Source organism: Thamnophis elegans, chromosome 14, assembly GCF_009769535.1.
Source record: "Thamnophis elegans isolate rThaEle1 chromosome 14, rThaEle1.pri, whole genome shotgun sequence".
Taxonomy (NCBI): domain Eukaryota; kingdom Metazoa; phylum Chordata; class Lepidosauria; order Squamata; family Colubridae; genus Thamnophis; species Thamnophis elegans.
The window spans coordinates 37664763-37679600 of record NC_045554.1 but is presented as its reverse complement, the minus strand read 5'-3'; the positions used below and the strand labels follow the sequence as shown (position 1 = coordinate 37679600).

The 14838-nt window shown below is 40.9% G+C and overlaps 2 protein-coding genes across 4 annotated transcripts in view; one reads left to right on the top strand and one right to left on the bottom strand.

Moving 5' to 3' along the window:
* Positions 1-839: 839 nt before the first annotated feature.
* Positions 840-14838, bottom strand: part of CEP89 (centrosomal protein 89) — a 35266-nt gene continuing 21267 nt past the window's right edge. For 2 of the 3 annotated variants that reach the window (XM_032230950.1, XM_032230952.1), the window contains 2 exons: positions 9531-9700; positions 840-2215 (listed from right to left, as the gene is read on the bottom strand). In XM_032230950.1, coding sequence (XP_032086841.1) covers positions 1981-2215; positions 9531-9700 — 405 coding nt within the window. In that variant the 3' untranslated portion in view covers positions 840-1980. The remainder of the gene's footprint in view (positions 2216-9530; positions 9701-14838) is intronic. The other variant, XM_032230951.1, reaches the window with a different exon arrangement.
* LOC116517786 (E3 ubiquitin-protein ligase RNF182-like) lies at positions 9695-13067 on the top strand. The gene is made up of 2 exons (XM_032230953.1): positions 9695-9851; positions 12265-13067. The coding sequence occupies exon 2, from the start codon at positions 12281-12283 to the stop codon at positions 13004-13006; it is 726 nt and encodes a 241-aa protein (XP_032086844.1). The 5' UTR covers positions 9695-9851; positions 12265-12280; the 3' UTR covers positions 13007-13067.

The following is a 14838-nucleotide window of genomic DNA, read 5'->3' as shown; positions in this document are numbered from 1 at the left end:
GCATCCGTGACTCTTGGAGATTTGCTCTTTAAAAGTCCAATTAACCACGAATAAATCAGCAGAAGTCATCCCACTGTTATTCTGCATCTTTTGTCAGCATTTCGGAGGATGATATTGATTTTCAAGCGATGGGAAGACCAGCTTTGCTCACCAGGATCTCTTTCATGTCCTAAATATTGAGGGTTCCCTCTAGACAATTGCTCTAACAAAAAAAGAAAAAAGAAAAACGAACACAAAGTCTGTGCCCTTTAAAATAAGCATTTTATTATTATAAAAAGCATAATTGGGAAACAAAGCTGTAAATAGTACACAACTGTCAGCATTTATAAAGTTACAGATGTATCCAGCCAATCATTAGGATAAATTAAAAACACTGGGGAGAGAGGGGGGAGAGAGACAGAGAGACAGACACACACAGTGAGAGAGTGAGTGAGTGAGTGAGTGAGTGTGTGTGTGTGTGTGTGAGAGAGAGAGAGAGAGAGAGAGAAAGAGAGAGAGAGAGAGCAAAATCTCCCTCAAATCACTCTCTTATTAATTGCCTTGATTGTCTTGGGGAAGAGAGTCCCTGAAATGTAAGAATTCTGATGGAAATTTAATGACCTAGCTACATACATTCAAATGATCAAATAAGGCTATTGTTTCCAAATCGACCCATGATTCTACATATTTTCAATTTCAAAGTATTCTTCTTTCCTCTTAATCAGTTACATTGCTCTACAGTTATGTTTTCCCACTTATATTGCTTATACTTTTTAATTCTTTATTTCCAAGCAATACTATAGATCGATATAGATAGATAGATCGATAGATGATAGATAGATAGATGATAGATATAGATAGATAGATGATAGATAGGATAGATGATAGATATAGATAGATGATAGATATAGATATATAAACTTTTAAAAACAAGAATTTCTCTTAAGTAAAAGACTAGATATTATGTACTCTTATCTTTTTTGTCCATTTCATTATAAAAGTTCAGCTAAATCAAGGCTCAGTTCAGCCATTTCAGCCCCCAAATCTGAGTTGCTTAATTAAAAAGTGCAAAGAGTTATGTATAAAGTCAATTCAAATCAGTTGTTCTTTGGTTTAAGCATCTAAATGTCGTACTGACAACACTAGTCAACTCTTGACTTCCATTAAATACTACACTGAATGGGGCTTCTTCTAGGAAAGATGTTCTCAGAATTGCAGATAGGTAAAACAGGCCCTCCGGAAACCCCAAGAGAGGCAGAGTGGGTGCTGAAAGCCCTGTCTATCAATTGGAAGCTTTATTGAGAGGGATCTGTCTTTTTGCAGCATCAAATCTGTACAATGGTACCTTGGTACTCAACTGCTTTGAAACCCGTTGAATTCGGTACTCAAAGCATTTTGACACAGAAATTTGGTCATCCATGTTTTGTACTCAACACACACCAGCTAGAAATTGTCTGTGTTGGCAGCCTTGTGACTCAGGACATTATTCCTTATGGGAGAAAAATTGCTACTCATTGTTTTTGGTACTCATCGCGCTTCCCGGTACCAATCAACAGTGAGTACCGAGGTACCACTGTCTCAGGGGTGGTATTCACTAACCTTCCCTACTGGTTCACAAATGTGAGTGGCTGCGCATGCGCACAGCCTTCCGCGCATGCACTTTGACTAACTAGAGTGCCTACATGGGACGTCATAGAGTTGGGGCGGGTGGGTAAGGCCACTACTGGTTCGGGTGAACCGGTCCGAGCCGGCAGAATACCTCTGCGCTGTATGTTCTTCATAGTGGTCAAGGCAAGAAACATGCTTTTTAGCATGAAAGATGCTTCTCAAGGCTTTGAAAGGTCCCTTATAATACAATGCTAATCCCAACTGAGAAGACCTCTCAACCCAACTGGTAAATCATACTTTGCTTCTAACCAGGTTCCCATTCGCTCTTTTATGTTTGCTTCTTCCAATCCCATTTTGCCCAGCAGGAAGCAGAGATATCCACTTCCTTAACATTTAGTTGTCTTCTTCCTTCGGAGCATGAGTGGGTGAGGACACCTCTACATCACAGTAGCTAAAGCCGTATCTACCCAGCAGGACTTTCTGAGAAATGTCAGTTGAGGGTAATTCGTAAGCAGCGTTGACCGAATTCTGCGGGTTCTTCTCCAGAGATTTATGCAAGAGTTCCTTCATCCTTCGGTTTTCTTTGGTGGTTGATTCCCAAATTATTTCAAGTTCACTTTCCATTTCTCTGAGAAGAGAGAAAAAAAAGAAAAAGGATGGGCCAAGTTTGCATGCTCCTTGCCCTCCATGTTTAAGCCGCCCTTTGGAGGTGAACGATCAATCAGCGTAGTCAGAACGATTACATTAATTTTAGTATCTTGCCTGATGGTGAAGGAACACCGTGTACTTTGAACAAGAATGATTAAGGATCTGTAAGCTAATGTTCAATAAAATGTTCTCATATCTTCATCCTCTTATCTGCAGCTAGTTCAGAAAACATCACAAAGAATTACCTTAACTTTCCTTTCTCTTATTAATGACAGCATGGATCAATGAATCAGCAAGAGTTAAGGATTCTCTGTACAGCTCATTTTTTAAATGACCCATTTTGCAGGTGTTAACACCTGTCTGAGATGCACCTGACTTAACAACTTGCAATGTCCAAATGCATTGAATTATGGGTGTTGCAGCTCAACAAATCTGGAAACCACCAATTTGAGATTAAGTGAGGTGTATTATCTCAAGAGTTCATGTATGCAAAGATAGAGATTTTTACTGTTAAAATTCTCATTATAAATACGATTATCAAAATTCAGGGATGCAGTTACTTCCTTTTTTTAGAAATATAAAAGAATCCCAAATTTCCCTTGCTGAGCAAGACAATTGTTAAATGAGTTTTGCCCCCCATTTACCACCATTATTTGCCATCATTGTTAAGTAAATCATGGCAGTTGTTAAGTGTGGTCATTAAGCGAATCTGGCTTCCCTTACTGACTTTACTTGTTGGAAGCTGGCTAGGAAGGTTACAGATGGTGATCACATGACCTTGGGACAGTGCAAGCGTCATAAGAACATGCCAGTTGCCAAATGCCAGAATTTTGATCGCAATAACCATGGGGATTCTGCAACGGTCATTAAACAGATGATAAGTCAACGTTATAACTTCAAATAGTGACTAAGTTAATGGTTGTAAGTCAAGGACTACCTGTAATTAAAAAAAGACATGAGACATCATGGAAGAAAAAACTTATGGGGCAGTGGAGAACAACATGTAGCTCCTAAAAGCCTCTTCTGCTCATTCATGATTATTTGTTTGAATTCAAACATTTTAAGATTTTTTAAATAGGAACCGCATCAAACTCCCCATAGCCTAGGAGAAAAAAAAATCTCAAACAGGAGTTCTGCTATTATGTACATTCTTTTGAAGTAGGTTGAAAAATTGGCTGTATATGATTTGATCCCTGGATTTTATTTCTTTCTCTTGGGTTTCACACTTCCTTGATGTTCACTCAGCCTTAATTAGATAGATTACATGACTGCTGATGAGAACAGATTTGCAATAATCTTCTGCTCTTGAAATCTATCTCCGGACCAATAAATCTTTTAAGCAATTGTGCCTAGAGTCATCAAGAATCTTGGCCCTGTCTCAGCTGGTAAATGTTGCGCTGTCTCATCCTAATTCAATCTTCTCCCATGTAAGGTTAGAAGACTGCATTGTATGTGCTGTTCAGCATGACCCTGGTTTTTGAATTTTAAGCTAGTTGTAAAGGGCTGAAAATATAATAATTATGTAAATTAATCATGTAACTTTTCCTGGGTGCAAAGGTTACATGTATGTGTGGAACACAAGTTAGTTTATTTTATTGTCATTGCACATTGTGAAATGAAATTAAATGCCCTCTTCTGTGTACATTATAATTATAAAAATAAAAACACATCCTATATAATTGAAATTGAAAACCCGATATTGCACTGTACTGCCGAATTCAATATAGTTAGGGTTGCCCTGGGATAAAAGCTGTTTTTCAGCCTATTTGTCCTTGTTTTTTTTATTATCCTGTACCATCTGCCAGATGGTAATAGTTAAAAAAAAGGATGCCCAGGATGAGATGGATCTTTAAGAATGCTTTGAACTTTCTTAAGGCAACGGGAGCTATAAAGCTCTTCCAAAGAGGGGAGAGGGCAACCAATGATCCTCAGGGCAATGGCATTAACCCTCTGAAGTGCTGTCCTATCTGCCCCTCTGCAATTGGCAAACCATGCACAGATACAGTAAGTTAAAATACTCTCTATGGTGCAGCGGTAGAAGGTCACCAGCAGTTTTTCCTTCAGTTGATGTTTCCTGAGAAGTCTCAGGTAGTATCATCTCTGCTGAGCCCTTTTGACCAGGGCTGCAATGTGAGATGCCCCAGGTCAGGTCCTCTTTTAGGATAACACCCAGGAACTTAAAACTGGCCACTTGCTCCACTCGGTCTCCCTTGATAAGCAAGGGCTGGATGTCTGATCTATTCCTTCTATAGTCCACTGTAAGCTCCTTGGTCTTATTGGTGTTAAGGACCAAGTTATTGTCTCCACGCCACGAAAGCACCTCAGGCTAAACAGGTTTCAATAATATTCAATTCTGTTCACTCTCCAGTTTCATTTAGCTTAGCTTGCAAATAAGGTAAGTACCTACTTTATAATCTCATAGGTTGCATTTTTCTCCTAAGAAAATTTGGCGTTTTAGGGGAAGATGGTTACTTGTCTATGATAGGATGCTTAGCTTATGTGCGCAAAGACTTTTCCCTCTTGAAGGCAATTCAGTTCAAATCCTTTGAGGGCTACAATTGTGTCCCTCATTGTGTTTCTAAAACTAACTTTTACCTGGAAGCAAGGTCTGCAATGGATAGTCAAGACCACCGACTGGCTAAAATTGATTTACTTCTCGGAGGTCTTGGCTCCCTTGAGCCCATTAGAAATTTTCATTCTAAATGGAAGACTTTACAGACAAAGTATGAAGTTGTCATTTATCCCCATCCGCTTTGCAGTTCTCGAGACTCCTCAAAGCTAATGAGATTGCAAGACGGCAAATAAGAAGTTATTGATTTGCCTTACAGACAGACAAATGGCAACATCTCTTTTTTTTCTTTAAGAATGGAAAACTTCAAAAGCAAAGCCTGGTTACATTTCTCCATAGCCTTGAAGAAATGACATTGCTTCCATCTCAGCTGGTTTGCATTCTTTGGTCTTCAGCCTTCCATCTTCTCCTCACAGAGAGGAGAATCACTCAAGATCAGTCAAAACCAGATGGCAACAATAGCATCTAGCCTTATATACCTCTTCCTGGTGCTTCACAGCAGTTTTTAAGTCAGAGGTCCCCAACCTTTTGGGCATCAGGGACCAGTTCCATGGAGAGAGTTTTTCCCTGCAGACCAGAGCAGGTGTGGTTTTGTGTACTGCCTGTATCCTACGGATGGGGCATCGTTTGTTTGTGTGGCCCAGTTTTTGTCATGGTGTGGCCCAGTGTCGGTCCACAAACTACAGATTGGGGACCCCTACTCTAAGTGGTTTACACAGTCAGCATATTGTCCCCCAACAATCTGGGTTTGCATTTTACCGACCTCAGAAGGATGGAAAGTTGAGTCAATCTTGAGCCAGTCAAGATCAAACTCCTGGCAGTGGGCAGAATTAGCCTGCAATATTGCATTCTAACCACCGTGCCATATCAATGGTGCAGTGCGTGATCAATATGCTATTATACAGACAGCATACCAGTGGTGGGTTCCGGATCCCGTTCCAACTGGTATGGTTGGAACAAGCCCGGTGGCATCCACATGGACGCGCTTAGCATGTGCATGTATCTTAGTGGCTCCGTGAGGCTCCAGATGCTCAGCGGAGCATCACGCAGGCACTGTACATGCGGTGTGCGTGCGTGGAAGTGCCGAAGACTTAAAAGACCGGTAAGGAGCTCAGGCAGGCAGATGGGCCCTCCGGAGCACCGTACCAGAACGGTACCTGATGCTCCAGGCAGGCTCCAGTACGCCCGTACCGGGGCGTACCGCCTGCAACCCACCACTGCAGCATACTGTTACACTATCAATTTTATAATGATCCTGATTGCTTTCCTATATCTCAAATTCAAAGGAGGTTTCCTGCTAGACTAAATAAATTTTATCTCAAGGTATTCCAGGCACATTCTAACAACGGCTGTAGTTTAAAAATGGCCAAATTCTGTTTTAGACCCTGTGTTATTAGGGAACAAATGAGGAATCCTAGTAATTTTATTTAAAAATTTCATTTTATTTTAAATTTTCTCACAAAAATAGAGTGCTATAAGAAGATTGTAAAATCTTTCATCTGTCTAACTGCTACAAATTGATTACGGGTTTGGTTTCTGGATCACAGACTATAAAGAACTATTTGTAAACAAATAGAAATGAAAAAAAGATCTTTTAATATAATTTTAAAAGTTTAAAAATTTAATATTGTTCTAGCAATAATCTGATCATACAATAGAAATAAGAATATCGAATTGAGCTGCCTTACAGATGAAGCATTTTAGCTAATCTCACAATGGTGTATTAATCTCTACGTGCTGCTCTTCAAAAATATACCAGGTTTCTCCGAAAATAAGACTGGGTCTTATATTAATTTTTGCTCCAAAAGATGCATTAGGCCTTATTTTCTGGTTAGCTCTTATTTGGGGGGAAATATGGTATTAAATGCATCCATCTGGCTGACAAGCTTAACTGGGGCTTATTTGGTGGCTAGGGTTTACATTATGAGCGTCCTGAAAAATCATGCTAGGGTTTATTTTTCAGTTGGGTCTTATTTTCAGGGAAACAGGGTAAATCCTTTGCTACATATTATATGCCTTCATCAGTAATAAGTAGTTAAGTAAGTCGCTTCAGTACCTCAAGGCAACATTTTCAAGCATGTGGCCAGTCTTGATGCCCTGATTTATAAGCTCAATTCCATTTTTTAGCCCCTGTAACTTCAACGACTAACATTCTCCAAAGAACGTTCGATATGAACCCAAGGAAACCAACCAAAGGTCTCCTTGCAAAGCGGAAGGTGAGCCTTTAGAATGGTACAACCAGCTTTATCGCTTGTTCTGTTGACTCTTCATTTATGTAACAATCACACACGCATCCCTCCTTCTATAGACATACAATTACGTATTCTAGAGGAGTTGGAGGACGAGGAGGAGAAGGAGTTAAGGCTGTCTGTTCCCTGACATTAGTTTTAATGTGTTGCTGAAATTTCTATCTGTTGGGAACCATTTCCCAGACAACAAATGTTGTCCTTAAGTAAGCTAGGGGGAACAAATCAACAACAGCATTAGAAATTAGCCCAGTGCTCCTGATTTTCGTTGCCAAGCTACAGATGTTTAAGAACAACCCCACCACCAATCAATAATTCCCTCTTTCGGTTATTCTTCGAACAAGGGCAGTAGTGGTGGTGGAAGGCTTTCACAGATCAAAAGCCACATCAAAGGCTGACCTGAGATTCGAGAAATCTGGTTTTTTTTTTGCATGATAGGCTGTAGCATAAAAGAAAACATTTCCTCCTTAAAGCAATTTCAGATTTCAGAAGAACTGCAAGCAGACCTCAACCCAACACTGAAGGAATCTGGCTTCAGAATCAGTAAAGTCTTTTGACCAGGTTGTCGTGCAACCTTTTTTTTAATATTACATTAAAAAAAACCACCAGAGTCACCATAGTTAGATGTTTAGCCAGACCATTAACCGAATGATTAATTCATTATAATCCATTTTACCAGGTGACATCAGAGGGAGAGAAGACGAGAAGGTGGTTATTCCATCAACTCTGCCCTTCCTCTCCCCAATTGGTCATTATTGAATACTGTTAACTTTAAAAGTCAGTGTCTGGGTTTTGTCTTCTCCTCTTCTTTCAACATCTTTTAAAAAAAAACTTTTTAATTATGTGTTATAGGCCTGGGGGCAGTATCTATTTTGATTTTAACGATGAGAGGTACCTTATTCTTGTAGAATTTTGGCTGCAGAGCACAAAACAAAAAGCTAATAAAAATAATGCTAATTCTTCTTCTGTCTCATGCACTCTGTTCAATACAACTGGCCTAAAATTAGGCATTTCAAACATTTAAAATGAGGCATAGACTAAAGCAGTGGCCAGCATCTTCCTTGGACAATCTTCATGCTCTGCAATGTAAAACACCCAAAAGGTTGCTCTTTTTAAAAAGGGTGGATTGTTAAATGGCATGCCCAATACATCATGCCTTGTGGCACAGGTGGTTCCATTCATAGGGTGCCCACTTTGTAAAGAAGTCAGCAGTGGTCGTATCATGCAATGTATCCTGGAATAGGCGAGTCGTTACTATAGACCCAGATGGCACACAGCTTGAACTGTTACTTCCCTTATTTTATCAAACAATGGTTAGAGATGATCTGCAAAGAAAACTGTTCCATTATCTATCTCCTGTGTTGGTTAAAAATGATCATAGTCATCAAAACATTATCTGAGACAAGTGAGGTACTAATACCACTATATAAAGCCCCAGTAAGACCACACACCTAGAGTACTGCATCCAGCTTTGGTCACCACACTATAAAAAAGATGTTGAGACTCTAGAAAAAGTGCAGAGGAGAGCAACCAGGATGATTAGGGGACTGGAGACTCAAACATATGAAGAACGGTTGTAGGAATTGGGCATGGCTAGTCTAGTAAAGAGAAGAGAAGGACCAGGGGAGACATGATAGCAGTCTTCCAATATTTGAGGGGCTGCCACAGAGAAGAAGGGGTCAAGCTATTTTCCCAAGCACCTGAAGGACAGACAAGGAATAATGGATGGAAACTGAAAAAGGAGAGATTCAACCTGGAAATAAGGAGGAACTTTCTGACAGAACAATCAATCAATGGAACAAAAGTTGCCTTCGGAAGTTGTGGGAATTTCATCACTTGAGACTTTCAAGAAGAGATTGGACTGCCATTTGTCGGAAATGGCAGGTTGGGCCAGATGACCTATAAGGTCCCTTCCAACTCTGTTAATCTGTGCTTATACCTTACAAATTACTTTAACACAGAAAATCTTCCTTCAGCCAAGAGCTGCCAAATTCCCCATTCAGGAAATATTTTGCTAAGCATCGTTAACCGACCTCTCTGGTTGGTTTCTAAGAGAACTGACCATCTGGGATGGATCAGTCCCTTGCTGGGAAAAAAAATCCCTGTGAAATCAGCCAGCGTCTGACCATGGATTCACTCTAGAGAGAAGGACTGAAAATGGAGTTCAAAAGTTAATCGCTCTTGTCCGCCTTGTGCCTCCTTCAGGAAGACTCGACAAGCAGCCGGCAGGATTCGTTAAGCTGGTTTATCACCCCTTGCAAATCAATTACTTCCTTCAAGGTTTTGAAGGCTGAGGGAGGGGGCGGGAGAGGGAGGAGATGGTATTTTCAATCCAGCAGAGAAGAGAAAGAAGAGCGAATGCAGACAGAGTACACCAGATGGGGCTCTCACAGTAAGTTCTGCATTCTCTCCCCCCCCCCCCCCGTCTTTTAACCAAATGGATGCGATTTGTTTATGGAAGGAGCCTGGGAGTAACTTACCTCTTCTGCTGCAGAGCTTCATCGAGGGATTCCTGCTTCTCTTGCAGCAGCCGCTGGAGGTGTTTCATTTCTCGCTGGTACTGAGTGGTCCTCCCCGCAAATTCCTTCTCTTGCTCTGTCATTTTGAGGTTGATGTCCCCGAGCTTGCCTGCCGCCGTCTTTTTATACACCTGTGAGAGTTGGAACAGAACCCAGTTCAAAGCACAACTCTCGGGCTGCTGCAGGGGCAGAAGATGGATCATAACCAAAGGGGGAAGATGGTTCTTTCTCTCGGTTGCTTCGTCCTGAGTCATGGGATGCCCAGTTCGGAGAACAAATCGGGTAGGTGGGAATCAAAGAAAGGCGATCGGGTCATCTTTCTTCGAGCATGTTTACCAATGCACAGCTTGCCAACGAAGACGACAAAGATGTCACTGCCTTGGCAAGACGGTGTTTCATCCTAGGGTTTTTCTCCTCCTAGAAAGGCAGTTCTCAAATAGCTTCAAAGCCAAATGTTGGTTTGACTAGACACGATGAACAGCTAGACTTTAAACACACCTGCTTCTCTACAAGGTCAACAGCCAAGTTTTAATCATCACTCTCCAGGTAATGATGAAAGAGACGTGACCCTACCTGATGGGTTATTTGTCCTTTAATCTGGGCACAAGGAGGGGGAAAAAAGAAACAACCTTAGCTTTGCAAATTGATGCTTCTGTTACCCTGATGATTATGTATTTGTTTTCTTTCTAGAATACCAGAAAGTAACTCCCTTTTCCTTTCTCTCGCACTTCATATGCCTTCTTTGAAAAAGCCTGATGTGCAAATGGAGCTTTTAAAGCTATTTTGGGACAAATATGGCATTAGGCTCTGAATAATCAAAATTAATCAGAATGCCTCGTTAGACAAGCACTGCTGTCATCAGGTCTGAAAGGAAAGAGATGTTTCTTAGAACAAATATTTTCCTGCCAACAAACGCAGACTGATCGGGTTAACAGCTACTCTGATGGTGAAGGCTATAACCCTGCTTCAAGTCTATAGTTGGAGAGCCAGCTCTTTGCAGTGATTTTCATGAATAAAAAAAAATGGAAGCAACATTGAATTATGCAGCCTGTAAAATTTCACATAGGAGTGGATACATCTGAAGCAGATTTCAACCGCATTTGGATGTGTTGCCCATTTCACCTCTCGACTCTTGAAACTTTCACAGGAATCTAGCCCTCAGAATATGAAGATCTTGCTTATTATAAAGAATGTGAGTGTATTTGTCATTTAGAGTTTGGGGCACGTTTGAATTTCATGGGGATATAGTCGCATATAACACATTTAATTCCAGACATTCCTTGGTTCCCATGCACAAAACAAGTTAGCCAGGACAGGACCAGATGGAATAGTTTGATTCGGTACATTGTCTATGCTTGAACCTGATGCCAGTAAGCATTTGAAAATGTGATTAGATTGTACTGGCCCATCTACTTTGCGTCAGCCCATAGGTCCAGCCTCAGAAGCTTTTCTATTTTTTTAATTTTATTCTGTAGCTGGTTATGATATATGATTGTTTTACTTTTGTTGTTTAATCGGGATAAAAACTTAGCTTCTATGAAACTTTAGTCAGACTGGAGTCTAGATCACACTTGATTCCATACGGAAGGCTCGTAGGATAGTAAAACAGCCGATCCAGGAATAGCTTGACGCATAGAGGTGCACTTGCTCAAATGGACATTCCAAATGCTCGTGGTGTCTATGAGGACTTTTTAGCAGTTTAAAGAGGTAAATGAGGAAGCTTCCTTTTCTTTTCTTTTTTCTTTCACTGGATATTAATCCAGTTAAAAATAATACTTATTCTGTAAGCATTATTTTAAATGCATGTAGGACGTCAACCCTTTTATTGAATGCAGATACTATACAATGTCATCCAAATAATCGGGAAAGGAGGAGAAGACAATGTACTGTTCTCATGAACGTTTCCGAGATACAAGATAAGATACATTTGCCATCTGTAAGGTTCATCAGCTCATCTTGTGCTCATCTCTTTCTCTCACTTCATGTAAGGATACATCTGAGGAAGTCCCACAGTGGTTTAAGCATTGAGGGGGGGGGGGGATTTCACAGAATATTATTCTAGTTCAGCATTTTCAACCTTGAGGACTTTAAGCTGTGTGTACTTCAAGTACCAGAACTGAAGCTAGTCTTCAATTCCCATTTCAGTCCTATCTGAAATCCTGGAAAACTACTGCCATTACAATAAACTAAATAATACAACTGGGAAAGGACTAACATCATGGCAGCAATAAGATACTGTAGCTTTCCACGTGCCCAAATATTTTGGCTTCGGAAACAACAGATTACTTTTGCATCAACTTTTGAGTTAATCAATTACAGTTGTGCTTTGAAAGAAATGACACTAGAAGATAATCTGAGCAAAAGTTGTAAATATTACTCAAACAGTCAAGAAAAGGTTCAATATCTGGTTGTTGGAAAAACAACTTCCAGGAGATGGTAAGACGCATGAGGTAAAAAAAAAACCAACGTTGTAAAATTATATGAAATTAAATGTAACGCATTCGTAATGAGAAATGTGAACGGGTTTATTGAATTTTAACCTATCCCTTTTTTCCAGTAAACAAATAAATGCAACGACAGAAATATTACACTCTTACAGAAAAGGCCTGATTAAAAAAAGTAGGGAAAACTCACTGCTCTTCTTCTTCTTCTTTTTCTTCTTCTTCTTTTTCTTCTTCTTCTTTTTTTTTGACAGTGTGCCTAACGGGAAGATGAATTATCCGCAAACCGACAGGGAAGAGAAAGTGCTGAACGAGGAGCTGGAGTGCAAAATCTGCTACCAGAAATTCAACCTCCAAAGTCGTAAGCCCAAACTCCTGGACTGCCTCCACCGAGTGTGTGCAAAATGCCTGACTAAAATCCTTCAGGTGGGCAGCGGCTCGCTTCACATCAGCTGCCCTTTCTGCCGGCATGAAACAGAGCTGCCGGAAGAAGAGATAGAAGGGCTCCCGGATGACTTGAATATCTTGTCCAGGCTGGTAACCAAAGACAAGTCGACATGGAATTCAGAGTGCAAGGAAGTTCTCCTAACCCCAAAGACCTTGGCTTCATCAAGTCCTTCGCGGGGCTCCTCAAACTGCCTGGTGATCACCATCATGGAAGTACAGAGGGATTCCCCCCGGACTCCCAGCCAAAACACCCTCTCGGATTATTACACCGATCACAGCCTGGACTCAGAATCTGTCAACTCCACCAACCAGTTAGACCAGGACGTTTTCTCCAAGCTCTGTAACCACGTCCCCAGGATACTAGTCTGGCTCCTTGGCTTTTTTTATTTCGGTTCTTTGCCCCTTGGTATCTATTTATTAGTGATTCAGAAAGTCACTCTGGGAATTGTCTGTGTCAGTCTCGTGCCATCCAGTCTCACGGTGTGTCTTGTGTACGGCTTCTGTCAGTGCCTCTGCCAGGGAATGTGCGACTGTTCTTCTAGGAATTGATGCCAAACACAGGAGGATATTGAGACAGCGCAAAGTCTGCACGATTTTTTTTTAAATGTGATTGTAAGTAAAAAAATTTTAAAAAGGACATCGGTCTATGGACTGGTGTTTTCAGCATTCCATTCTTCTGACTACAGTAATGAATAAAGATGATCTTTCTAGAAAAGATATAAATCTTTCTGTGGGAGAAGTCTGACATCTTGAAAATGCAATATTGTCTTATTGGATTGAAGCTGCTCAAAGCACTGGCTGACGAGGAGGAGAAATTGAGCTGATGTCTCTGAATGCAGCCTTTTAATATATTTTGAAGGCTGCCTCTTACTCAATCACAAGTTGGACCAGAAGCTAGTGAGAAGAATGTTTTTTCCCTGAGAAAGCAGCCTGAAGTTATTTTCCTTACTCCCCAGACTGTTACGTCAAAGGAGGGGAGGGGGTTTAAAAGAGAAAAATTGCTTTGTTAAACTAGGGCCATGCTTAATTTGATTCACAGCTTTCTTGAAGAAAGCAGTACGAATTTATCTCTTGCTCTGCTAAGAAGGCAGGAGAGATCAATGACTGCAATTTTTGAACTCTTCACACACTGTCAAATTGGACGGCACTTTAGCCAATGCTTAATTTAAGAAAAAAATATAGCTCTGATTGTGCTACAGTCTGAAAAATAAACTAGACCAATTTCTGGCAATATAGACTTCTCTGATAAAGTTTTAGATATCACTAGTGTATCGATGCATCGTGTTGCTAAATTAAAACGAAGCAGTTTTTATGTATGTTGCTATGTATCCATACATTGTATAGGGATATGAAGGCGCTATGCTGAAAAAAAAAAGGGTAAGAGGTTTTGTTTTATTGTATGCGCTGTCTTGTTCTGCAATAGACAATTCTATCAATTTAAAAAGGAGCACAGCACAACATTTTTGGCTAGAGCACACTCGTTTTTGAACCTTGCTGCTTTGCAAGGGGAGAAGAAGGATTGTGGTACTTCTCAAAATCATGCCAGAATTCACAACACGATTGTCTTAGTTTCCAATCCTGTTTAAAAGTCAGCAGTGACCTTTTGTAATTTAATTCGAATAATCTGGTGTCACCCACCTTTACCTTGAAATAATAGCTATTCCAAGCAGCCGGCATATTTCAGCACTTTGGCGTGTTGCAAAAACCTCTAGGTAGCAAAATTAGGTGCTGAAAGTAATTCAACAGTCAGAAGCGGCATCCCTCTAAACCAGGGGTGTCCAAACCTGGGAACATTAAGACGTGTGGACTTCAACTCCCAGAATTCCCCAGCCGGCTGGCTGGGGAATTCTGGGAGTTGAAGTCCACACGTCTTAAAGTTCCCAGGTTTGGACACCTCTGCTCTAAACAGAACATGGGTTCATAGGGCTAGAAAAAGGAACTCCAAGATCTTCTAGTCCTACTTCCTGCTCAAGGCAGGATTTCTCCAGAACTGGCTGGGGAAATTCTGGTAGCCTGGATGAACTCTACCTACTTTATAAGCAACGGCATGCCACTTTATTGGAAGCCGCCCTTTTTAGGAGGTTATAGGGAGTGTAACTGGGTGGGTGCAGAGGCCCAGAGGTGGAGCTCTCGCCTCACAATCAGGAGCTAGGGAGAGGCAGAGATTTCTCTCTCTGGGCACACTGAAAATATATCTGCTGAATAAAACTCTGCTCTGGCGACAGGAAGGGCATCTGGCCAGTAAACACTCAGCTCCAATCAGTTGCCCAGGCTACACCCCACAAGGGATTATGGGGTTGTTAAAAGAGGATGATGATGTTAGGGAGTGTAACTGGTGATGTTGGGCAAGGCTTTCATTTCTGATCCTTTCAGGGGACTAA